The sequence below is a fragment of the Peromyscus maniculatus genome, chromosome 3 (genome assembly GCF_049852395.1).
Source record: "Peromyscus maniculatus bairdii isolate BWxNUB_F1_BW_parent chromosome 3, HU_Pman_BW_mat_3.1, whole genome shotgun sequence".
Classification (NCBI taxonomy): Eukaryota; Metazoa; Chordata; class Mammalia; order Rodentia; family Cricetidae; genus Peromyscus; species Peromyscus maniculatus.
Window position 1 is genome coordinate 162,384,233 of NC_134854.1, and position 27,766 is coordinate 162,411,998.

Consider the following 27,766-nt stretch of genomic DNA (forward strand, 5'->3'; position numbering starts at 1 on the left):
CACTTACATTGGAGAAAGGAACAATGACCTGGTTGTGGGAAACAGGTTTTTACTGTATGATTGCTCTTACTCATAACTGTGGGAGTTCATCTAAATACATCAATACATAGGGAAAATTGTGCCCAATAAATGAGCAGAACACTTCTAAACCATGGGAATAAATCCCAATTTTGTAACAGATGGGAAAAGCTATAGCTTCTGCAGCAAGAAAATCTACATAAAAAAGCCAATTCATTCAAAAGGCAATAATTCCAACACCTCTTGTATCTTGGCTTAGTCTTCCATCAGAACCCTTGGTTGTGATAGGTTCACTTTTATCAATAATGGTTGAATCCCTACTGCTCAATCCTGTGGCTCCCAGCAAGAATGGAAATGAAAACCAGATCCATCCTTTTGCTGAATACAAGAAACACACCACAACATCAAATATAGACATTACCTGAGAGTAAAGTGCTGGAAAAAGATTTTTCAACAAATGGATCTAAGAAACAAGCTGTTGTAGCCATTCTAACACATGGCAAAATAGAGTTCAAACCAAAATTTAATCAAGAGACATGAGTAAGGACACTTCATATTCACCAAAGGAATAATCAATCAAGATGAGGTTTCAATTCTTAACATATAGGCCCTAATTCCATGGTATCCATGTTTGTAAAAGAAATGTAACTAAAGCTAGTATCACACATTGATAGTAGGAGACCTCAATACCCCATTCTCACCAACAAACAGATCATCCAGACAAAAAATAAACAGAAATACTGAAGCTAACAGACATACTAAATAAAATGGACCTAACAGATATTTATAGAACATTTCACAGAAACATGGAAGAATATACCTTCTTCTCAGTACTTCAGGAAAGTTTCTCCAAAATTGACCACATACTCAGTCACAAAGAAACTACACATACAAGAAACTTGAAATATCTCCCTGTGTCCTATCAAATCATCATGGATTAAAGCTGAATTTCAACAACAACAGAGACAATAGAAAGCCTACAAACTCAAGGAGACTTCACAACTTCCTAAGGAATGACTACTGACTGTGTCAAGGCAGAAATAAAGAAAGAAATTAAAGAACTCCTAGAATCAGTGAAAATGAATGCACACATACTCAAACTTATGGAACACAATAAAAATAATGCTAATAAGAAAGTTCACAGCACCAAGTGGCTACATAAAGTAAATTGAAGACAACAATAAAACAACTTCTAGAGGGATCACCATCCCTGATTTCAGGCTTTACTACAGAGCTAAAGTAATAAAAACTGCATGGTATTGGCATAAAACCATGCTTAAACACATTGACATGTTGATCAATGGAATAAAACTGAAGATCCAGAAATAAATCCACACACCTATGAATACCTGGTTTTTCATAAAGAACACAGAAATACACAATGGAAGAAGAAAGCATCTTTAACAAACAGTGCTATTCAAACTGGATATCTGCATGTAGAAGAATGCAAAGTGATTCATATTCATCATCCTGCACATCAAGTCCAAGTGGATCAGAGACCTCAACATAAAACCAAACAAACTGAACTGGATACAAGAGAAAGTAGGAGATAGCCTTGAATATATGGGCATAAGATATAACTCTGAACAGAACATCAGTAGAACAGGCACTAAGATAAATAATTAATAAATGGGACCCCATGAAACTAAAGAGCTTATGTAAAGAAAAAGACATTATCAGTAGGACAAAATTACATCCCAATGAATGGGAAAATATTTCAAACCACTCCACATCTGACAGAAGGCTAATATAAAAAATATATAAAGAACTTGAGAAACTAGATATCAAGAAAACTAATAATCCTGTTTTTTTTAAAAAGGTACAGACCTAAATAGAGAATTGTAACAGAAGAATCTCAAGTGGCTGAGCAACACTTAAAAAAATGTTTATCATCAGCCATCAGTGAAATGCAAATCAAAATGACTCTGAGATTCCATCTCACACCTGTCAGAATGGCTATGATCAATATCACAAGTGACAGCTCATGCTGGCAAGAAGTGGTACAAAGGGAACACTCCTCCATTGCTGCTCTGAGTGCATTACGGCCACTATGGAAATCAATATGGCAGTTCTGGAAATATATCTAACTCAAGACCCAGCTACACCACTCTTGAGCATATACCCAAAAGACACACCATTCTACCACAAAGACAGTTGCTCAACTATGTCTATAACATCATTTTATTCATAATAACCAGAAAGTGGAAACAACCTAGATGTCCCTCAACTAAGGGATGGATAAAGAAGATGTGGTACATTTATACAATGGAGTATTACTCAGCTGTTAAATTAATGACAACAAGAAATTTGCAGGAAAACGTATAGATATAGAAAAAAATCATCCTGAGTAGGTAACCAGACCTAGAAAGACAAACATGGCATGTACTCACTCATAAGTGGATATTGGTTGTTGAGTCAATTATAATCATGCTACAATCCACAGACCCAGGAAAGCTAATTAACAAGGATGGCACTAAGGGGGATTCGTGGATCTTTTGGGAAGGAAAATATAATAGATTTTGTAAGTAGACTGGGGTATGTGGCAATGGGAACAAGAGTGATCCAGTGAGAGGGACTAATGGAGGGAGACAGCATGGGAATAGATGCCTGGAATTGGAGGGCAGTTGGTTGGGTAATATAGAAACCTAGTGCATTAGAAACTTGCAGGATTCTAAGAAGATGACAATAATGAGGACTCCTAGTAATGGAGGATTTGGTGCATGAACCAGCCACCCTCTGTAAACAGGCAAGGCTTCTAGAAGAAGAACTGGAACAACAACCTGGGCACAAAAATATTGACCTATACTCAATCCCACCTATAAAATGTGGTGAGACACAGGAGCGGTAGAACCTATGGGAGTTGCCAACCAATGAATAGTCTAATATGATACCCTCATCAGTAGAGGGAGCCCATGATCAATACATCCTGGATGACCAGGAACAGGAGGCTGGAGAGCCCAAAGATCTATGATAGAAAAAAAACAATAAAATGATTACTAATAATATTCTTATATACTCATAGATCTGAGCCTAGCCCAATCATCATCAAAGAGGCTTCCACAAGCAGCTCCTGGGAGAAAATACAAAGACCCACAGCCATACATTGGTAAAGAGCCCAAATAGGAATTCTCCCTTGTGATGGGTGATGTTGTTCTGTATGCTATGAATATGTGTTGCTCTGAGTGGTTGATAAATAAGGCTGTTTGGCCAATGATGAGGCAGAATGAGGTTAGGTGGGGCATTCTAACTAGAGAGGAGGAAGTAGAAAGGCAGAACAGAGAATGTACTCCCAGCTGCCAGCTTGAGAAACAAGATGTAAAAGTACTGGTAAGCCATGAGCCACGTGGCAAAGTATAGATTTATAGAAATGGGTTAATTTAAGTTGTAAAAGCTGGATAGTGAGAAGCTTGAGCCATTAGACCACACAGTTTATAACTAATATAAGCCTCTGTGTGTTCATTTGGGTCTGAGCAGCTGCAGGAGTTTGAGGCTGTAGGAGCCAGGCAGGACCAGGAAAACTTCAGCTACACCATTGGATCCCTCCCCTTGGAGCATGGTGAAGTCACAGAAATGAAAGAAATGTAGAAGCCAGAGGAATCAAAGACACCAGGAAAACATAGTCCACAGACTTCAACTAAGTATGGCTGGTAAGGGCTCACAGTGTCTGAAGCAACAATCACAGAGCATGCATGGGTCTACACTAGGTCATCTACATATATGTTATGGCTGTTGGCTTGGTGTTTTGGGGGACTTCTAACAGTGGAAGTAGGGTGTCTCTGACTCTTTTGCCTACTCTTGGAACTTGTTTCCTCCTACTAGGTTATCTCAGGTAGCCTTAATGGGTGTGTTTGTGCCTAGTCTTATTGCATCTTATTATGCCATGTTCAGTGGATATCCCTGGGAGGCCTATGTTTTTCTGAAGGGAGACAGAGAAGGAGTGGATCTGTGAAAAAGGGGAAGTTGGTGGAAACTGGGAGGAGTGGAAGAAGGGGATACTGTGGTTAGGATATATTGAAAACAAAAAATTAAAATTAAAAAACAATATATTTATATGGCAGATCATACAGTCACACACAATAATTATTAGCTCTTTTGAGAAAACTTTAACATGACCATGATTCTAAGAAAGTTCAAGCCTCTCAACTGGATGTTAGTTTGACTAGCACCTGAGCAATAGTCAATAGTATTTAATGGAGAGGTATGATTATTTAGTGCACAATAGTGTTGGAGAATATGAGTGATGGAGGAAATACAACATCATCATTAAAATGCTGACAACAGTAGTCTACACAAGAACAGCACAGAAACCCAAGAATATAGCATACTGCTACTCTCATTTGACAGGTGAAGAAATAACCCCTTCCTATCCTCCAAGTATATACTTTATGAATTCCAGAGCCCAAGCCATGAAAGCATATCTCTTGATAATGAAAGGTCTCTGCACACACAACTGTGAAATTAGTGCCAAGGTTTAAGAATGGACAGCCTTGAACACTCAGCTTCCCACCTTAGTCTCTACAGGAGCGTTACTACTCTGCATCTTAGGTTAATAACATTCCTGCTTGTTTCACAACAGTCTATTTCTTAGGGAACAGTTCTCCTGGAAAATATCACACACCTTCAAATACAGAGGATTATATCACCTCTTAAGTTTTCTCTTCCAGCCTTAATTTCAAGGATGCTTATTGCTAAAAAGACATTTTTATTATCAAACTACACTGCTACCTTAGTACGAATATTTCTCTCCCATTATCTTTAGCTGAATTTCTGATTATTGATGTTTTTTAACTTAGACTAATATTTTGTGCAAAATAGGCTTTTCAAAATGGGAAAATTATATTTGCTTATTGAATTTTCAGATCAACTTGAACTTTTCATAGAGTCTAATCTAAAATAAGCAGGTTACAAATCATGTCAGTTGCTCCCAAGTGGTAACTTTGGAAGGAGTTTAACACATCTGAGTAGGGACCATTAGTGACAAACTATCTTAACTCAGCACAGCATGACAAACACTCCACAAACTGCAGACCCATCTAAACCAAATACAGGGTTTAAAGTTTTCCTTTTGCCTTTAGTGATTCCATGTTTTTCCTCCTTGGCTTTTCCTCGGTGTTTCACTTCTTTGTCACTTTTAGTCACATCCACATTATCCTCTTGTCCTTCCTTTGGGAGTGTTTTGGGAAAAAAGAAAAAGGGGATGCTGGTCAGGACATTCACTCCAGCACAGATCAAAAAGCCGACCCACCAAGCACCGACCCAGCGTGTGTCAGTGGGCGTTATGGTCAGGTCATCTGTGGAGAAATACAGACATTTTATTAGCTTGCACCATTCTTTCCTGTGTAAACTGCAGAAAATTATTAAGGATCCTAAGCCATCTAAACACAAAATTTGTATATTATTGTAAACTTGTCACCCATTAGGTCCTTGAACTTCTGATCCTCTGCCTCTGCTTCCTAAATGTTAGGATTACAAGGACTGCCATCTGACTTGGCTAGTTCAAAGCTTTAGAAAAAGTGTCTGCCCTTGAACAATTGGGTGAAGCTGTAATTAAGTAAGAAGAAAGGTTCTGGGGTGCTACATAGTGTAAAAGGTTAAAACTTCATGTCCAAAAGATAGGAAAAAGATTTGAGGCATATCTAATGAACTGGCTTTAACCTGATGTGGTCATATCTCAAAACATCACAGAAGGAGAGGGAGGGGCTAGAGAGACAGTTCAGTGGCTAAGACTTATTGATGATCTTGCATAGGCCCTGAGCCTGAGTTCTAATCCCAGCACCCACATTGAATCTTACAATTGTCTGTAATTCTGATTTTAAGTAATTTGAAATCTTCTTCTGACCTCAGCAAGCACACATACAAACAATGCGTGCATGCGCGCGCGCACACACGTATGTAGCAGGAATCTTAAAAGTTCTTATTAATAAAATCAAACCTGAGGTGAGTTATTGGGGTCCATGCTGGTAGATCAGAGAGACAGAACAAGCCACAGCTATCTCACCTCGCCGGATCCTCAGCTGGTCTTGTCTCCTCAGACTGGAGGCCTCTGAGTCCTCATCCGGAATGGGTCTCAGCTGAATTACTGCTCAAAAGCCTGAATTCTTAACCAGCCACATGCTTAACCAGCCAAATGCTGAACCAGCCAAATGCTTCTAGTTTCTGGTTCTCACGCCTTATATATCTTTCTGCTTTCTACCACTACTCCCTGGGATTAAAGGTTGGCTTTCTGGGATTAAAGGAGTGTGTCACCATGCTTGGCTATTTCCAATGTGGCCTTGAACTCACAGAGATCCAGAGGGATTTCTATCTCTGGAGTGTGAGTGCCACCATTTTCCAGCCTTTGTATCTAGTGGCTGTCTGTTCTCTGACCCCAGATAAATTTATTAGAGTACACAATATTTTGGGGAACACAATACCACCACACACGTATGTAGATAGATAGATGATAGATAGACAAATAGATAGATAGATGATAGATAGATGATAGATAGATAGATAGATAGATAGATAGATAGATAGATAGATAGATAGATAATAAAATAAAATATCACATGGTATCCAATTATTTTTTGTTTTGTGTATTAAGAAAATTAACTAATTTTATCTAACAGTAGAGGAGATGCATTTTTTCAGTAGTAAATGAGCATTTCTGTGTAGTGATATTTTACTTTTATACCCCAGTAAAGTTTATCTGGGGATCAGAGGGGAAAAAACAGCTACTATATTAAACATAGAGATTAGGCAGTGGTAGCACACACATTTAATCCTAGCATTCAGGGGGCAGAGATTCATCCAGATTTCTGTGATTTTAATTCCACACTGGGAATAGAGGCAGGCACAGTGGCACAAGCCTCTAATTCTCAGCACTAGTTAACCATAGAGGTCTGGAGGTCTGTACATACAGACAGGAAGTGATAGAGCTGGGCAGAAAGAGGAAGTGGTGTAGCTGGGCAGAGAGAGGAAGATGGCAGGGCACAAAAAGGATATAGGGATGAGTATATAGGAAATAGCTCTTTCTAGAGGCTGAAGAGTTGATAAGGTAAGGTTGGCTATGGCTTGTCTTATTCCTCTGATCTCTCAGTTTTCACTCCAGTATCTGGCTCCAGGTTTTTTATTAATAGGACCATTTAGCAATTGTGTTACATCTGGTTCCCCAACGTTTGTGGCACAAATTCACGAAAAAGCAGCTTGCCTGTGGTCCTACAGGACCCAGCTCAAGCCTGAGCTGCACATAGCCAGAGTCTTCACACCACATGGGCTGGATTCTCTTTGGCTTCTTCTCTCCTGGTGGGTTTTGGGCTCTCTCTGGATCCCCATATCAGACTGATACCACACTAGGTAGCTGACTTGAAACTCCATTGGACTTCTACTGTTCTATGCGTTTGGTAAACTTGGTGAGTAAATAAAGATATCTTTAAGAGAAAAATTAGTTAAAAGGAAAATTTTCCCCCATTAAAAACATGGGAAATATTTTTACAATAGAGGGAATTTGGTCTCTAATTAATAACTCATTGGGTGGTCTGAAAATGGAACAATTAAATAAGAGGATAATTAATGTAGATGGGATTTACATAATGTTAATTATAAATATTATTTGTTTGGTCATTTTTGGTTTATCATTAGAATGATTGATTAGTTTGAGTCCAAGATAAAAGTTTTAGAAAAACTTGTAACAACAGATCATAGAGATATTCAGGTCCAGAAAGAAGAATTTAAAGGTGAACCTATCTCTGCATTGAAATTTATGGTTACAGAGAAACAGCCTAAGATTTCAAACAGCCAACCTTAATCTATGTGGTAACCTTACAGGAACTACCAAATGCTCAAGGCTGTGTATGTGCTAACTGGACAACTGTGTAAATGTTAGATTTGAGGAGATTTAAAGAAGCTATAGTCTCATATGGTATCCATTCTCCATTTGTAAAGAAGATGTTCAACTCGTAGTCAAATTATAATAAAATTATTCCTCTGGACTGGAAAGATTTTGTTACAGCTGTCCTAGAGGCTGGTCCACAGTTATAATGAAGAACCTGGGGGAAAGAGGAGGCTAAGACTATAAAAGAACAATGTAGGGCAAGAGGTATGGAAATTTTCCAACACTGACTTCTTGGAGAAGGTGATTATGTTGATAAATAAAAACAATCTTTATATGGTGACCATTCCCTAATTCTATGCCAAATGGCAGCTCTGAATGCTTGGGACAGAATTGAAGAAATGGGAAAGAAAATTGAGTCATTTACAAAAGTTATGCAGGGCCCTAACAAAACCTTCATAGATATCTTACAAAGGTTGTCTTCAGCAATAAATAGAATGATACCAAATTCAGAAGCTAGACAGATAATAATGGAATCTCTGGCTTTTGAGAATGCAAAAGGACAATTAGGCCATTAAAGGCAAGACCAGTACCCTTGGAGAAATGGAACCAAGATACAACTAATATTGAATCTCATGACCGTGATGATACTTGGATAGGAGAGGTGATTTCCAGAGGATTAAAGAAAAATAATAATGTGAGATGCTTTAATTGTGGTAATCAAGGTCACCTAAAAATGGACTGTAAACAGGAGGTTCCTAGAAACAATGTTTCTTCAAGGAACAATGGCAACAGAATTCCCCTCACTTCTGGATTATGCAATAGGTGTGGTAAACATAAATATTGTTCTAGTAAATGTAGATCAACAAGGGACAGACAAGGTAATCCTTTGCCTTTGCCACTGGGAAACTACCTGAGGAGCTTCTTGCAAACTGAACAAATTCAGTTCAGTTCTTTCCTACCATTGTAGAAGAAATCCTTTCCCAGAGCAATTAAATAACTAAATGCCAACTGTAAAAAAGGATATTGCTCAAAGTGATAGAACAGCTATAGAAGAGAGAACAAAAAATTTAGGAGAAACCATAAAGCAAATTTTTTGACAAACTTCTATAAATGAACAAAGACTGAAATTAAAAAATATGAATAAATGATGTTCTCATTGAAGGTGTTGTAGACATAGGTGCAGACATAATAATAATTGCACCAGAATCTTGGCATCCAAATTTGCTTCTTCAAGAGATAAATGTTCAGTTTTTAGGGATTGGAACATTATCTCAAGTAAAACAGAGCAAAAGAAGAGTCGAATGTATAGGGCCAGAAGGACAGAGAGAAAAATTAAAGCCATATGTGACTAACATAACTCTGAATTTATGGGGCTGTGATCTATTACAACAATGAAATACTCAGATTAACATTCCTCCAACCTCAGAAACAAATCATGAACTAACACTTGTTTCTGAGAAAAAAATATTAGGAGGTATTATTCTAAAGAGTGGTCACCAGCCATCCAGATTGTATAAGAACAGGGCACAACTGCTCATCTTTCAAAGACACCAACAGCTCTACCTTTAAAATGGTTAACAGACAAGCCTGTATGGGTTCAGCAATGGCCTTTACCAAGAGAGAAACTACAGGCCTTAGAACAGCTGGTACAAGAACAATTAAAGGTTCAGCAAATTGAAGAACCAACCAGCCCTTGGAATTCTTCTGTATTTGTTATTTTAAAAAATCTGGTAGTGGTGAATGATAACAGACCAAAGAGCAATTAACAAGACATTTCAACCAATGGGCTTGCCACAATCTGGAATTCCTTTGTGTATTCTGTTACCTAAAGGATGGCCTCTTATAGTTATCAATTTAAAAAACTGTTTGTTCTAAATACCCTTACAAGAAAAAGACAGTGCCTACCTATTCTCAACCAGTTAAGATATATCAATGGAGGGTTCTCCCACAGGGAATGTTTAAGAGCCCAACCCTGTGCCAATATTTAGTACAACAGCCATTGGAAGAATACATAAACAATTTCCTAAATCTATAATTTATCATTACATGGATGATCTTTATTAGTTGATTCAAATGCAGAAAATGTTTAAAGAAGTAAAGAAAATTTTTGCCTTGTTGGGGATTAAAACTTGCTCCTGAAAAGATACAAAGAAGAGATTCTATTAATTATTAAGGATATAAAACAAATCTACAAAAAATTAGATCCCCAAAAGTGCAAATTAGGAGAGATTGATTACAGATTCTTAACGAATTCCAAAGATTATTCAGAGATATTTCCTATCTACCAACCACTGTTTGGGTAAAAAATGATGAGCTAAGCATTTTGTTCAAAACCTTAGAAGGTGATAAGGACTTAAATAGTCCAAGAGAATTATCAGCTGAAGCTGAGAGAGAATTGGCTTTGGTAGAAAAGAAAATACAGGATGTACATGTGGATCATGTGGATTGTGTGGATCGAAAGCTTGATTGCACCCTGGTTATTTTACCCTCTAAGTATTCTCCTACAGGAATTTTAATGTAGAGGGAAGATATTATATTGGAATGGATATTTTTACCAAACAAACAGAGTAAAAATTAAAATCTTATGTGAAAAATATCTCTGAGTGGTTTAATTTAAAAGGAAAATTGAAACTTTATTAATTAGCAGGAATAGACACAGCAGAAATTGTAGTACCATTAACTAAGAGTGACATTGACAAATTATGGGCAGAGACTGAACCTTGGGGAAGAGCTTGCAGTAACTTTTTGGGAAAGATTAACAGCAAATATCCCAAAAGCAATAGAATTAAACTTATAAAGAGAGCTAATTGGATCCTGCCTCACATTGTATGGGAAACAGCAACATCTGTTTTATGCAATGCAAACAAACAAGGAAAGGCAGGTTACAAAGCAGAAAATTTAAGTAAAGTGGTTCAAAGTCCTTATAATTTGGTTCAAAAATCAGAATTATATGCTATTCTTTTGGTATTAATGGATTTTTCAGAACCTCTCAACATAGTAACTGACTCTCAGTATGCTGAAAGAGTGGTATTACATATTGAGACTGTAGAATTTATCCCTGATGAGTCAGAATTACTTCACTATTCAGTTACAAGATATAATCAGGAATAGGAAGCATCCCTTATATATAACTCATATAATCCCATATGGATCTGCCAGGCCATCTAGCACAAGGTAATGATGAGATTGATAAACTACTGATAGGAAATATTCTGGAAGTCTCAGAATTTCATAAAAAACATCATATCAATAGTAAGGGTTTAAAAATGATTTTCCATAACCTGGCAACAAGCCAAGGAAATTGTGAGGAAATGTCCTACTTGTTCTTTTTACTATAAAACTCCACCATCAGCATAATGTAACCCAAGGGGTACTCAGAGGAATAAAATCTGGCAGATGGATGTGTTTCATTTTGTAGAATTTAGAAAATTGAAATATGTACAACACACTATTGATACTTATACAGGATTTCAATCGGCAATTGCTCTGAGTTCTGAAAAAGCTGATTCTATAATCATACATTTGCTAGACATTATGGCCATCATGGGTATACCTGCACAAATTAAAACTGACAATGCTCCAACATATGTCTCTGTTAAAATGAAACAGTTTTTTATTTATTACAATATAAAGCATATTACAGGTATACTACATAATCTTACAGGCCAAGTAATTATAGAAAGATCAAAAATTAGTCTAAAGGATATGCTAAATAAACAGAAAGGTGTAGCAACAACTCCCAGAAATAGATTACATAATGCTCTATTAACTTTGAATTTTCTCAATGCTAATAAGGAAGTAACAATAGCTGTGGAGAGACACTGGATAGCAGAAAAATCTACAGAATTAAATCAGCCTATATACTTTAAAGATGTGCTGACCTCAGAATGGAAACCAGGATATGTATTACATTGGGGATGAAGTTTTGTTATTGTTTCTAAAAGAGAGGAAAGGCTATGGATACCATCAAAATTGATAAAGGTTTGATTTGAACAAGAGAGACCTCTTACTTAGAAGAGGTAATAATTCATCAACCAGCATAACCATTCAATTTAAATTAACTCATACAACTAACAAATGCTTATCATTTAATCAGATATAACTTGCCAAAAGGGAAACTCCCCAAAGTTACCATTGGGGAAGGGTTTTGTTCTTGTCTTTCAGGAAAATGAAGGCTGAAGAATCTGAAGAACACTGGACAAATGAGACATCTGAAGAAAAAGGACAAATCATCCAGACAAAATGTCCCAAGAAAAAGAGTAAATTGGTCTATTGGTATATCACATATAAAATTTCATAAATCTTCCTAAATGTTTGTTTCTGCTGTTCTTTACAGATACATAACCCAAATAGTCTTTATGTAGTCCCAGTTCAATTAAAAATTAAAGCTGTCTTTGGAGTTGGAGCATGGCTCTCTCCTCTAAATCCAAGCATGCTTGTTAAAAGAAAATGTAAAATCTCTGTATTGTGTCAGAAGAGCCATCTGATATGGGAAAGAAGAAAAATAAAAATTAAGGGACTATTCTATTGCCACTAATCTTATAATTCCTTGGTACTAGTTTGACTCTTTAAAACTTTTCTTAAAGTATGAATTTTATATCAAAATTTATAAGATTTAAATATATTTTAAATTTTGTCATGATATTAACAATCATATAGAGTTCTAACTGATTTAGGAAAAAGGGCTTCATTAAGCTGCCTGTACATGTTTTTGTGTTTGAGTCTCCATCAGTTTTCTTCAGGGAATCATGACCATGTCTAACAGCAAATCTGAAGTCTCCAAAAAGATGATAGGGTCCCACAATGCTGATTCCATCAAGATGATAGTAATACCACTAGCTGACAAACACACCCAAAGATCGCCTTTGGACTACAAACTGCTCAGGACAATTTTGAGTTGTCTAGCTGAAATGATCCAGCCTCATAGACTACTTGAGCAAGGACTTGAGACAAACCCTGTATTTTCGCATTGTGCAGACACTGGACAAAAAAAAAAAAATGATACAGCTACCTCTCCCAGGACTTGGCAATTAACCCAAAAATTTTCTTTTCAGGATTCCCTAAAGATACCCTTTCCCCAGACTGCAGGAAGTAATTTTAATTATTATTAATTAATTATTTAGGATAGTTGGTTACAAGTTGTTTTGTGAATGATCAGGAAAAAGGCTAAACAAAGGAGATTAGATTTAAGGTTCCTGTTTGAAAAAAAAAACAAAAAGAAAGAAAAGGAAAAAAGAGGATTTAGATAAAAGGTAGATTATTGCATCTGCTCTGAAAAAAAAGATATAGAAATGATGGATAAAGGGTAGATTATTGAATCTACTCTGAAAAGAAAAAAGAGGGAATATGGATATATAATGAGATTAAAAAGGTAGATTATTGAATCTACTTTTAAAAAGCAACTACTAGTTTTAAATATTTTACATTGGAATGGATTCTTTATATATATATATATACAAATTATGTATATTGCTACAAATTTGAGATTGATTTATAGAGATATGATATGATAAGATAGATTATTGAATCTACTTTTAAAAGGCAACTATTTTTAAATATTTTGCATTGAATTGGATTTTTGTATATTATATACAAATTATGTATATTGATACAAATTTGAGATTAATTTTGTTAGAAAATACTGTACATATATTTCTACTCTTGTTCAAGGTATTGTATCTATATAGTTTATTTAACAATGTAATGCAATTTTCAAGTCTTTGAAAGTTATTATTACCAACTAATTAGGATATAAAGAAATGCAGATTAGTAGTTAGTCATTACAATCAAACTTGTAATCATATTAGGTATGTTTTCAGGATCAACGATAAATTTATTTTAGGTATACAGTTCATCATCAAACATTTCAGAGATCTACAGAATATGGCTTTTAAGATGTTTTAATAACAGATTTTTCCTTTTTTTAAATGACAATGAGACATGTCTGCTTCTGACAGCACCAATCTACTTCAGAGAAGATGATGGGCATTGAAAAAAACTCCTTATGCATTTTACTTTCATTGTGTCAAAAGTTAGCCACTGGGCAAGAAAGTGCCCTGGAATCAACTGTTGACAGTATGCTGTCCAAAATGGACAAACAGGACACAAAAGAAAAAACCACCAATCCTTGCTAAGAAAAGGTAGGACAGCTCTTTAGAAAATCCTTCCTCACACATGACTCTATCCGATATCTTATAGGCTAAAGATGGGTATCCCAACATTGCAGATTTCTTGAGTGACTGTCCAGGCAGCTATCTATTTCTGTCATTTTTCACATTGTTTGGAAGTCGTGTATTTGTACTTCCTGTTTAACTAGATAATATTATTTCCTTCTAGGGTCTCTGAGGGAATTGAAGATTAGATACATATAGTTTTCCTTGTTAACAATTTCAGGAAAAAATGCACTAAAGAGGTGTAAAGTGTATAAGTTTGAAAGACATTAAAAGATTGTGTTCAGTTGATAATACAAGTTAGGATAGAAAGTGAATTAGGTACATTTTGGAACCTCCAAAATAGGATAGATAATGGAATATTTTCGCTAAATTTGTCAAATGCAAATGGACTAGACATTGTTGATGTGTTTTTTGCTGTATATATTGTATGTAGTTTTGTATATAGTCTTTCTTATATTAGTTATAACTTTTTATTTTAGACAAAACAGGGGAAATGTAGTGATATTTTATTTGTGCACCCAGATAAAGCTTATCTGGGGATCAGAGGAAAAAGCCAACCACTATATTAAACATAGAGATCATGCAGAGGTAGCACACGCCTCTAATCCTAGCATTTGGGAGGCAGAGATTCATCTGGACCTCTATGAATTCAAGGATACATTGGGAACAGAGCCAGGTATGATGGCGCACTCCAAAAGCTTGTTAACTATATAGATCTGGAGGTCTGTTTAGACAGACAGGAAGTGATATAGCTGGGCAGAAAAAAGAAGTAATATAGCTGAGCAGAGACAGGAAATGAGTAGGCACAGCACAGAAAGTTATACAAGAACTAGTTCTCTCTGGAGGCTGAGGAGTTAGTTGACAAGGTAAGGTTATCTGTGGCTTGTACTATTCCTCTGATCTATTAGTTTTCACCCCAATATCTGGCTCTGAGTTTTTTAGTAATAAGACCATTTAGCAATTCATCTTACATTTCTGTTTATCCTGTGAAAACTTTACAAAATGGTGCTTATCACATAACAGAAAGATCTATTTTGTTATCCACAGTGACTGACTCATTGAGAAAACTTTATGTGAGTAAATATTTTTGAGACCAAAGGTATGGCTGAAATGCACTGGAAGAATGGTGGATTTTTCATCAGAAAGGTAACATTTTTACCCTTGTCTCTGTTCCTCTTGGGTTGGCAATCTATAAGCAGTGATAATTTGTAAACTAAAGATCAAAGGAGGCAGTAGCATAGTCTTCTGGAGCATTCTCCCACACTCTAGGGCCTGGCCTATATAAATAAAATGTATTGTGTTACCTGTATTCACAGACCAAGAGTCCACATAAATATTTGCACAGAAGGTTGCCAACATAAGTCCAATCAAGGGACCAATGACCACTCCAATTTTTAAAATCCCTGGAAGAAAGAAAAGACAGGAAGTTGCATAACCACACAATTAATATGCTTGCACCCACACAAAAAAGCCTTGAGATTAAATTGTTTTTAATTTTATTTCTTTTCCTTCCTTTGCAAAGCTAGGTATCAAATCCAATAGTCTAGACAAGTGCTCTAGAACTTAGCTACACTCCCCATTACCTCAGATATTTTTTATATTAAACATATAAAGAAATTAAGTTTTGAATGTATTTTATATATACATATATTTATTTCTTTAAATATTGAGAAAGTACCATTGTTTCAATGTGAATTACTGTGGATTACCACTAGAGTCTGAAGGAACCCTCAGATGCAGGGCATGGTGGTGAATGTTCAAGTCATCTGAAGTAGAACCATAGCTCATTACTCATTCTGTTTTGCTTCCCAGTCTCAAGATTGATGTTTTATTCTACCCATCCTTCCACCATAGTCAGCTGCCTCATGGCAGACCTCCACACCACACATTCCAGTGACATAGACCAGAACTTCCAAAGCTATGATCCAAATGAATCCTTTCTCTTCATAAATCATTATCTCACATATTTATTAAAGTGAATGAAATCTGAGTGTCACAGAAGCTTTATTACTAAAAGCAACATTCCAAATTCTCTTTTATGCTGAGTTGAAGGCAAAGACTGTACTGTCACAGGCAGACCCATCAAGCCATGATGTGAGCAAGGTCATGTTGATGCTTCCATGCCCCTGATTTTAAAGGGACTCCGATAGTTAGCTATAATTTTCACCTTGACACAATGTTGAATTACCTGGGAGTAGAGTCTTAATGAAGTATTGTCTACAAGGGTTTACCTGTGGCATGTCATCAGGAAACTGTCTTAAGTTAATTGATATAAGATGAAGCATCCCACTGTGGGCAGCACCATTCCCTAGTCAGGGTGTCATCAGCTATGTGAGAGTGGGAAAAGAGCTGAGCACAACCATGCAAGCAAAGACATATGCATGCACAATTCACTCCCTCTGCTCTTGTGGGTGTGGCCGGCTGCTTCAAGCTCCAGCTACTGTGACTTCTCTGTTGTAGTGAACTGTAAGTCAAATGAACCCCTTACTCTCCAAAGTTGCAATTTCTCACAGCAACAGGAATGAAACTAGCACAGTTTCACAAGCAGTGTGAGCTGTGATGAATTTCCTATGATGTGTCTTCATCAAAGCTCTTCTCTTGAAACTTCCTTCCAAAGAGAGAATGTGTCCTCATAACAGCACTTCTCTTGGATGCTATCCTGGTCCTCTTTCTTTTTTACATTTTTTTCATTTATTTTACATGCCAAAAATAATTTCCCCTCCCTCCATTCCTCCTATTTCCTCCACCCAAACTCCCATCTACTCACTTCCCCATCCACTCTGGTCTTCATTCTTATCTTATTATTGTTTTCATTTCCTTGGTCCCTTCCAACATCACCTGACTTCTTTGAACCACCACTAGCATCTCCCAATTTATCTGAGTTCAGAATCTCAGCTGAGCCATCCCTACTCACAGAAAAAACAGATACAAACAACTTCAACTTCTGCCTTCTCTTTACTTTAAATTTTGTTTTTTCCTCCTTGCCTGTGGTTCTATGGGTTAGTCCTCCATGTGCCTGACTTCTCAATACCAAACCCTTCTGTCTTCCTTGCTCTAACACTCCACACTGTTTGATGCCCTCTATCCAATGATTCCTGCAAGATTTCCAGCTCCACTGTTCATTCCTGCCCTGCACTGTCTGCCTTGACTCCTCCCCTCTCACTCTGCTCAGATCTTCCTGAGTCTAAGATACTCTCTTGGCACAACTGACCTCCATCATAGACCACTTTTTCCAGTTTTGATCTTTATTCTCCTAATGTACTTGACTTTGTTGGCCAGCTCTTCATCATCTGCTTCCTCCTAACAGCTCTCCAAACTATATGTTTACTGTTCACTTTCTTCCCATGGAAATATTGTTTGACTTTTCTTCCTCTCACTCTACACACTAAGTAGAAGAATCCCCCACTGTGTGGACCTATGGAGTCAAGGTAAATATATGTCTTCCCAAGGCAACTTCATTTATTCTTAATTTAACTTATTGTCTAGCATAGATAATTCTGTTTTTACATGTGGCTTCTATATCTCTTAAGCCATAGAGGGACTCATGAAAATGCATTCCTAATTTCTTATTTGTTTTTCAGTTAGTTGATTATTTATTTATATATATAATATTTATGTAGTTATATAGCTATTTATTTATTAAATTAAGCTATTTACATACTAAATGGAAGATTCAATAATTATGTATCTTACTTTACCATAATTATTGTATTTTTCACTTTTTATTGATTCTTTGTGCATTTTATAGTATGCATCCATACCCCATTCACCTTCCCATCCCTTTGTATCTACTCTCTGCATTTGCAATCTTCCCCCCAAAATAAAATAAAATTTAAAAGAAAAAAATTTATTGTGAAAGCTGTAGTGATGAGTCAAACACTATCTAGAGCTACAATTTAATTGCCCCATTGAATAATCTTATAACCAATGTTTCTATAGCACTCTGCTCATGGTTCTGAAACCACAATGTGTCCAAATCAATAACTGATATTTACCTCCCAGTATTTGCTATGCTAATAACTATCCCAAGTCTGATTTTCAAACTTACCAATGTATAAAGGGGAGTTTTCTGATTTGGCAAAATCTTCTATGTAGGAAATACCCAATGGCATGATAGGAGTTTCACCAGTTCCACGGATAACATTTCCTACCATTACGTATACCCACATTGAGGATTTAATTTCTTTTATGCACTCTGCATTAAAACAGAAAACTGCATGAGCATTTTGAAAGTTAATTCAAATTTTTCTGTAATCACTTCTCAGGTCACAAGCCCATGATAATCATTCAATGACTTATGTTACTGTGCTGTTTAGGAGGCTCTCTTTTTTGGGCCACCAACAAGTTCCCAAATCATGACACAGAGACTTCTTATTAGTTATGAATTCTTGGCCTAGCTCCCTTTAGCTTAAATTAACCTGTTTCTCTTTCTCTACCTTTTACCTCAGGGATTTTGTCTTTCTTTCTTTCTCTCTCCCTCTCTTTCTTTCATTATGTATGTATGTATGTATGTATGTATGTATGTATGTATGTATGTATGTCTTACTTCCCTGCTTCCTCAAGTGTATGGCTAGCTGGTCGATATCTGGCTTCTGGTCTCAGGTGTGTCCCTCTCTTTCTTCCTTGTTCTTTTCTCCTTCTTCTCTTCAAACCTAGATTTCTCCTTCTACTTAATCCCACTACCCGCCAGACCCACCTATCCCTTTCCTCCCTAGCTATTGGCTGTTCAGCTTTTTATTAGACCAATCAGGCACCTTAAGCAGGCAAGGTGAAACAAATGCAACACAACTTTATATAATTAAACAAATGCAGCAAAAACAAATGTAACAGACCTTCACATAGGTAAAGTAATATTCCGCAGCATAAACAAATGTAACACATCTTTTCCTAGTTAAAATAATATTCCATAACAATGCTGTCTGTGAATCACCCCTACTGCATATTTGAAAGAATACTTTACAATGGAGTGTAAGTGCTATGCTGGAGCCAATTCCCACTGGGTGGGAGAGATGACTCTACAGATAGACACCATTTCCCAAGTCAGTGTTCAGTAACAATACATTGTATGTGAGAATCTACATCATAAAATAGGCAAACAGTACAACCAAGGTCTTCCCCTCACCTCCAGGGACTTAATTTTCCAGCAACCAGTGGACCCAGTGAGTTAATATGGGCACTGCCTGTATCCTCCATAACTTTGAGGAAGGAAAACTAGCACATGTGTGTATCTCTAACAATTCATTATGTACCTACACAACACAGACAGAAGTTGGAATTCTCTACAGTCTCAATTATTCTGTAAAAACTGAAAAGTTTAAATGAATAGCAACTGTGTTTTTCAATAGACTCCATCATTTACTATCAATTAAATATTCAGACAGTTGGAGTGGTAGGTGATCAACGGAATAAAACAAACAGGGCGAAAGAGAATTGAAAGGCAAAAGGAGAAATCTTTGAAGGTTTGCATGCACCTCCCAAATTTTTTCTAAGCTAAATAAACTTCCACTCCCTAGGGAATCTTGGCATTGTGTTTTTAGGGATGTGCAGGACAATGGACCCTGAACTGTAGATTGGACAGGGCCTAAATTTCCATAAATTTCCTAAGCATGACTATGTCATGCAGTCTAACTCTTACTAACTCCTTGTTCAGTAAAATCAGTTTCCATCTCTATGTACTTAGATTCTTATCTTTGATGAACATGCTGATTTCTGTCTACAGATCACAGGGAGACTATAAACCCTCCTCTAATGCAGAACTGAAAGCATCAGACACTGGAAGAATTGAGTGCTTTGCTGGGCCTCTGCACATGGGAGATTTTAACTTATCCACCATAACACAATGGGCACAAGCAGAAGTTTTTCAAAGGTCAATGCAGGAGATGAGAACAGGCTACCATTGAGGCCACTGATTCTGATTGCTTTGCTTGGAGGGTTTCTGTGGCTCAGAGATTCAGAGATGGCTGCTCTTTGATGCTCAAGTTATTTTGATCTCCACAGATTCCCTGAGAACAGTGACAGTCCAAGCCTTGAAGACTGCTACAATTTCTGTGGCATGGATCCACCATAAAATAGAGATGTTCTGGCCTGAGGTGATTCTGTTGAGACAGCTCCATACTAAGTGTCCATGTGACGTGTTGGGTCCTTTAGCATCTGTGATTTTTATAAGCACATAACCAAAAGAGTGATGCATGGTGAACAATACCCTGGGGAACTGTGAGAGAGGCTCCAGGTAAAAAGGCAGAGGGCCCTTTACTCAAATGCATTTCGTTCCCCGGATTGTTCATAGACATTATTTTGTGGTCCTGTGACAAACAACTACATTCAATTCATAAGTTATGAAGATTCTTGTTGGAAGAGAGAACACAGCTATAGAAGCCAACCTGGTCAGTGTGCCTTGAATCTGGATATTCCCTTCTTCCTTGCTTTCATGCTTTCCCAGATATAATCTACAGTCTGTGCCAGGCAATTGTGTTTAAATTGGCCTGTCCTGAGAAAGTTTTGGAAAGGGCTGCTCTGTTAACATTTAGTATGTGCTTACTGATGTTTATTTACATGTGTTTCTGATCAAACGACCCTCTTGAGACCATTGCTTTCATTGTTTCATTCATGTATAAAGTCCACTGAAACTGAAGCAAGGTTGTCTCAGCATTAGACTGTATCTGCCCCCATTCTTCTAGGTTCTCAAATCCTGATCCCAGGTACAGCAGATCTGCACAGGTCCACTGAAAAGTCAACAATTTTAATATTTCTTAAAAATGTACATGTAAATGTGTGTACCTTCATGTGCATATGTGCAACTTATGTGTGTAGGTGCCTAAGAGGGCCATAAGAGGGCACCTAATTCCCCAGGACTGGAATGACAGGGGTTTGTGAGCAACCTAATGTCAGTGCTAGAAACCAATCAGGGCCCCTGTAAGAATGATGTGCAGCTATGAATGGAAATATGCCCCAGAGGCTCCAGTATTAAATGCTTAGTCCCAGTTGGTGGTGCTATTTGAGGAGGAGGAGCAAGACTGTCACTGGAGATGAGCTTCAGGAGCTTAAAACCTCACTCTACTTCGACTTTGCTCTCTCTGCCTTACGCTTATAGTTGAGGTGTGTGTGAGCTCCTCATTTCCTGCTCCTGCTGCCTTTCTCTCTGCCTTAATGAATTCTCATCCTTCTAGAACTATGAGTCATCTGGAAGACTCACTGAAATAGCATATATTTATATTATCATTCATATCCATAGCAAAGTTACAGTTATGAATTAGCAACAAAAATAATTTTATGGTTGGGATCACAACAACATAAGGAACTATATTATATGATCACAGCATTAAGAAGGTTGAGAATCGATCCCTGGGCACCAGCCACTCCTGGGAAGACCTGCCCAACTTGGCCCCAGGTTCTGGCCACCGGGCAGGTCCCCTTCTAGCCCCACCAGGTAGGATCCCCTTCTGCAAGCCCCTGGCAGTCCATGCAATCTCCATGCCCTGCCCCCACGCCCATCTGCCTGAGACCCCAGCCACTTCCTGAGACTTAGAGACTGGCCCCCAGCTCCCATCCTGCCCCTGCCCCCGACTTTCCTTTTGGACCAGAGGCACAGCAGTGGAGGAGAAGTTATTTCATCAATATCTCACAGCTACAACCCCGGCAACATGAATAACCTGCCTACATGATATACTCGTGCAATCGTGGCATAAAAGTTATGAGATTAACCAACCACTTTTGTCTGGGTTTAAGGCCCAGTCTATGAGATGGAATTGCTAAAGGGTCCAAGAATCTGGGATTAGATAGGTCATGGGTCTAAGAGAAAAACCTACTAGTACTTTTCTGCTAAAGGAATATGCAATAAAATGACTCCTAAGGACATTGATGTAACCATAGATCAACCCTTCTCAGGGAAGCTTCTTCTTGCAGTGGGTGAGAAATGGCACAGAGAACTACAACTAGACAGTGCACAATGTGTGAGAGGCATTGGAGCACTCAATCCTGAAAGGGATGTCTTTGTCAAACCCCTCCCCTCAGGACTCAAGGATCTATCCACAAGAGGATATAGAAAAATTATAAGGGCCGGAGGTGGTGGATGGTTCCAGAGAGAAAGCCTCTTCCAGACACAACAGGACTGAACCTCAGATGAGCTACAGAGCCTGTGACAGCATGCACAGGACCTGAAAGATTCAAACCACACAAAATCCCAGAACTACAAAGACCAAGTGGACTCAAATCCCTACCCCTAAGCAAGAAGCTATTTTCAATTGATATCTTCTGACAAAGGGAAAATTAGTCCCTCAAGTGGCATGACAACAGAATGACAGCCAGACTTCAGGGAAAGTCCCACGCCCAGGAGTCAGCACAAAATGAACTCCATGTTTTTCTGGTGTGTGCTTTTATTTGGTTTAGTTTTATTTTGGCCATTTTTCTGTTTTATTGATTTTCTTTGTTTGCTTATTTTGATTTTCTTTTTTTTTTAATTTGAGAAGGAGAGAACATAAAATTGGGTAGGTAGAGAGGTGAAGAGGATCTGAAGAGTTGGGAGGGGGGAATACCCTAATCTTTACCTGTTTACTTTAAGATGTCATGAATATTTGAAGGTAAACTGAGTTTGCTGTAGACAGCAGAAAGACGGAGTTTGTTTCTTAATTCATTTAGTTAATCTGTGTCTCTTGATTGGGAAATTGAATTCATTAATATTTAACATTATTTTGAAAGATGTAAAAAAAAAAGAAGGTTGAGAATCATTGCTGTATAGCCATAAACACAAGTAAACTTTTCCTTGTATACATTCCCTTGTTCATGGTGTTCTCTCAAGGTCAAAGAAAATAACTAATACATACAGTAAGTACTTTTACATAAAATCTGACTGTGTCTGTGAGTCATGTACAGAGACAGGTCACCATGGCTCTCACATCATCAAAGAACTAATATGTTGATGAAGTCATGATACTGGCAGTATTGATAAGTACTAAAAGGTAGGAGGCAGGTCTAATTGGAGGAAGTTGGTCATGGGGGTGACATGTTCAGAGAGGCTATATCTCACTACTTCCTGTGTCTTTTTTCCATTCTTCCTGCCCAAAAAGAAGTGAAGAACAGAATCAGTCAACACTCATGTCACCATGATACTCTATCCATAAACATGGAGCTAAGTTACCATGAACCTGCTAAAACAATGAGTGAAGACAAATCTTTCCTAACTTGAGTTGTTCTTTGGGATTTTGATCATAATGATGTAAAAGTTAATAATATAGCAGATGAAGGGCAGGAGCCAGGACCAAAGTGCCAGGGACCCTAGGAACTAAGGGAAAACAACTGTTTGGTTGAACTGCAAAGTAATGTCTCTGTTAAAGAAGGAAAAGGAGACTGAAAGGCAAATTCCTGGGTAATCAAGGAATTCTGAACAGGTGCACAGCACATATCCAGGGAAGCTTCTTTCTGGTTATATTTCCTATTTTCATAATCACTGTCATGGTTATAATTTGTTAACTTGACAATAGTCTAGACAGACCTGAGAAGAGGGTATCTCAACTGAGGACCTGCCTTCATCAGATTGGCCTGTGGGTATGAATGTTTATGAGGCATTTCCTTCTTGGTTAACTGATGAAAGACAGCATAGACCACTGTGGGCAGTGCCAGGCCTGGGCAGAATGGCCTATGCTGCACAAAAGAGGTTACTAACCAATCCAGTATGCAAGACTCATTGGTGAACTCTGCTTTGGTCTCTACCTCAGATTTCTGCCATGGCTTCCCATATGATGGACTGCAATTTGTAAGCTAGATAAACTCTGTCTTACCTGACTTGGTTTTAGTCAATGTTTTATTGCAACAACAGAAAACCAAACTAGACCAATCACATAGATCTCACCATGTGTCCAAATCCATCCTTCTAAGTCATCTTCCCTTGTGGACTAATTCTGCAGTGGTGCTGCAGTGGATACCTTTGGCTCATTTTTAAAACACCCACTTGAAGAAACAAAGGAGTCTTAATAAGTATATTCAAACTCAGGAGGCAGAGCATTCTATGTTATTAGACAACTCCCTTTCCTAAAGAGGGAAATAAAGTTTGTCCATTTGTCTTGCATCCCTACTAAACCCAGTGTCGTATTCAAAGCCCTTCATAAAAGTGTATTCTGTGGCCCAGTCTGTGTGCAGAAAGCAATAAGAAGCATTGGTCAACCTTTTGGGTCATGCGTTGGCATTAAAGTCTGGGTTCTGTTTCCTGAACACAAGAAGCTGTTTGAGGACAAGTTGCTTGCAGGTTTAATTGTTTTCTCATATTCATATCTGTGTGGACACAAGAAACATTCACTGTGAGGAACTGAGTGCAATAAGAGCTTCTGCAGATTACTGACTCCTGTTCCCTGAAAACATAGCATCCAGAGTGTGTACAGACACATTTCCATTTCCACAGCAGTCATTGTCATCATCATAAAAACATTGAAAACACACACACACACACACACACACACACACACACACAAATAAACCAATGAAAAATAAATAATTAGAAAAAGAAATCTGGGGCTGGAGAGATGGCTCAGTGGTTAAGAGAACCGACTGCTCTCCCAGAGGTCCTGAGTTCAATTCCCAGCAACCACATGGTAGCTCACAACCACCTGTAATGATATCTGGTGCCCTCTTCTGGCCTGCAGGGACACATGCAGGCAGAACATTGTATACATGATAAATAAATAAATCTTTAAAAAAAAATCTGTATCATTACAATAAGCAAGACAGGTAGCTCTAGGATTAAACTCCATAGCTGTGGGAACTGGGTGTGGTGGCCCATGCCTGACAATGTAGCACTTGAGAAGTGAACATAGGAGAATGAAAAACTCAAGGCCACCCTCATCTATACAGCAAGTTTGAGGACAGCATGTGCTTCATGAGGAAAGCCTGCATCAGAGAGAGACAGAGAGAGAAAAAAAACCTGAATTAATAAAAGTAAGTCATCAATATCATCAAAGGAACTTGATAATCACCCAAAATGTACCTCTTCTTTACAGTTAGCTCTCAAGTCTCTACATGTAGGTGACATGGCTCTCAGATTCTCTAATGTCAACTCTGTGGTTTCTAAATGACTATTTCCTAGAATTAATTGGTGTGAGATAAAGAACAAACAAAAGAAAAAGAAAAAGGCTTCCTGAAGTAGAATTAAAAAGATGAAAGCTTTAGAAACACGCAAAATAGCACAACAAATCAAGACAGCTACTCTGCATTCTATGATCTGTGGTCCTACTTTTCCTTTCTGAGAATTCAAACAATGAATCTCCTGGGTGTGCATTAACTCCAACAGAAGGAAAAGTTCACATTTCATAACAAGAGATGATTGACTCCACCTGACAATACAGTGTCATGGGACCAAAAATGCTAACAGCAAAAGAAAAGTACCAACAAGACTTAGAATGCTGCAGCAGGAGGATCACCAAAAATTTGAGGCCAGTCTTAGCTATATAGTACATTCCATGCAAACCTGGCCTATATAGCAAGACCCTGTCTCAAAAAAGCAAAGCAAAGGGGATCTGGAGAGATGGTGCAGTGGTTAAGAGCACTTGCTACTCTTGAAGAGGATCTGGGTTCATTTTCTAGCACCCACATGATAGCAGACAACCATCTCTAACTCCACTTCCTGGGAAAATGACACCCTTCTGATCTCTGTGGCCCCCAGATGCACACATGGTTCATATGTATACATGCAGGGAAAACACTGACACACGTCAACTTGATGAAAGATCTTAAAAACAAAAGGAAGGATAGAAGAAGGAAATGATGAAGAAGAGTAGGGGGAGGCAGGAGGAAGAGGAAGAGGAGGGAAGAAGTCAGACAAATTCATATGGAAAAGAATGATGGGGAATTACAAGGAGATGGCACTGAGCTGGCCTAGAGGTTTGCAGTTCAGAGGCAGGTGGAGAACAGCAGACACCAGCGAGAGGCATGCCTGGGACAACCATGCAGCCCTGACCTGTTCTGAGGGAAGTTCACCCTGCCAGCCTGTGAGGGATAGGGAGACGGGGAGAGACTCGGAGAGTCAATCTAATGGGGACATGAGCTAAGCATTCAGTCTAGAGAAAGAATCCAGCTCCATAACAAAGAATAGCATGACTCTGTGGTAGGAAATATTATTTTGTGTATCATTGGATATTAAGGTGTTAAAACTAAAAAGACACACAGGCAAACAGAAGAAAGAACTGAAAACTTTCCCCAGAAAGCAGGAAAGTGGGGGAGGGGGACCACAACATAATTTCACTTTTATACTTTCCTGTGTTATGATACATTGGTAAACACAAAAATAAATCAGCCTTGACATCGGTCTGTCCCTTGCTGGCCCGTGATTATGTCACACTGTAGACCCCTTGTAACTGTAGGGTCTAAATAGTCCTGATGAAGGACTCAGCACAAGCTTTGGCAGATTCAGAGAATCTGTTCGGTGTCTCAACTTCATGAAAGCAATGTCTCAAATTCCCACTTCACAGTGGACAGGACTGGACCTGAAATGGACCCAGGCTGCAAGAGTCACAGATCACACCAGCAGAATGGAGAATATATCTTCCAATTTCCATATTAGCATTCTGAACTTTGGGGAAGCAGTGCTTTTCCCAGACAGGAAATTCTGAGCCTCATTTTCTGTAAGTGAAAGTTGAACCTAAAATATCATGAAAGACTGGAGTACTCACCGGCCCATCAGGAAATGAGGTAGTGACATTAAGAAACACCCTAGGCCCATAACCACACATCCGACACCAATCATGAGAGGCCTGTGCCGTTTTGTTCCGAAATAACTCATGAATATAATCAACAAAAGGTTTCCTAGGAGAGAGGAATGAGAATGTTTGTTTCAGTAAAGTAATAGCAGATCTTAAGTCAACAGCCTCTTCAGCATTTGAATTCTAGAGTTCATTTTCAACAATCACCTTAAGGATACAGGATGGGTGCTTGGGAGGTTTGTGCATTGTTGATATCGATTGTGACCCTGAGGGAGGGTTCTGTTCCATTTTTGGAGAATATTGAGGGCTCTTTTCAAGATTATCCAGCCCTTGGGAATGGATACAAAAGCAGATGTCAGCCTACACGTCACCTGACCTCTCCTCTCATGTCTGCTCTATGCAGAGTCAAATGGATTCATGTTTTTTAACTTTACTATTTAAGAACCCCTTTATACTCAGCATGGCTAGGCTGGATGTCTGCTTCTACTGTCACATCTTTCCTTAGACCAGGTAATAGTGTTAACAGAGAGAAAGTCAGAGTCCTAACCTTCCAGCTGGGTCTTAGGCCTAGATTGTAGGAGTCCATCTCTGTGGTTCAGGAGAAAGCTTATGTTTAAAGAAACTCAATGGGAAACACTATTCTGACAGAGAGGCATCCCTTCCTCACATTAGGCTTTGATTGCCTTGCTGTGTCTCTCAAGTAATTGATGGGAAAGTGTGGGGAGAGAGGTAAGGTGTTGTCCAGGCTTGGGGAAGGTTGCTTGCAAAACTATCTGGAGAAATGCCCACCAAATGCTGCATTCCGTGACCAATGTGAATTATTTCCTCTTACAACTATTTCTAATTAAGACTTCCCCAAGTCACCTATCACATCCAATGCTGGTGGAAGAAGTTAATATTTTCTAATTTAAACAGAACATTTTAACCTTTAGTCTAAAAACCAGAGTTCACGGAAACTAGCTTTCCAAGAAACTCAAGTTTTCTGGAAACTGGGAGGAAAATATTTTCAATAATCATTAACTGGCATAAACATTTCTGTTCGTGGTAAAGTAGGAAGCAGTAGTGACATGAGCAGCCAT

At 38.1% G+C, this 27,766-nt stretch overlaps 1 protein-coding gene across 1 annotated transcript in view; it reads right to left on the bottom strand.

The window, feature by feature from the left end:
• Positions 1-27,766, bottom strand: part of LOC102909369 (solute carrier organic anion transporter family member 1A5-like) — a 57,511-nt gene that overhangs the window by 22,516 nt on the left and 7,229 nt on the right. Inside the window, exons 3-7 of the mRNA XM_076568221.1 lie at positions 26,658-26,790; positions 24,161-24,267; positions 18,053-18,199; positions 15,309-15,407; positions 5,088-5,309 (exon numbers count right to left, since the gene is read on the bottom strand). Coding sequence (XP_076424336.1) covers positions 5,088-5,309; positions 15,309-15,407; positions 18,053-18,199; positions 24,161-24,267; positions 26,658-26,790 — 708 coding nt within the window. The remainder of the gene's footprint in view (positions 1-5,087; positions 5,310-15,308; positions 15,408-18,052; positions 18,200-24,160; positions 24,268-26,657; positions 26,791-27,766) is intronic.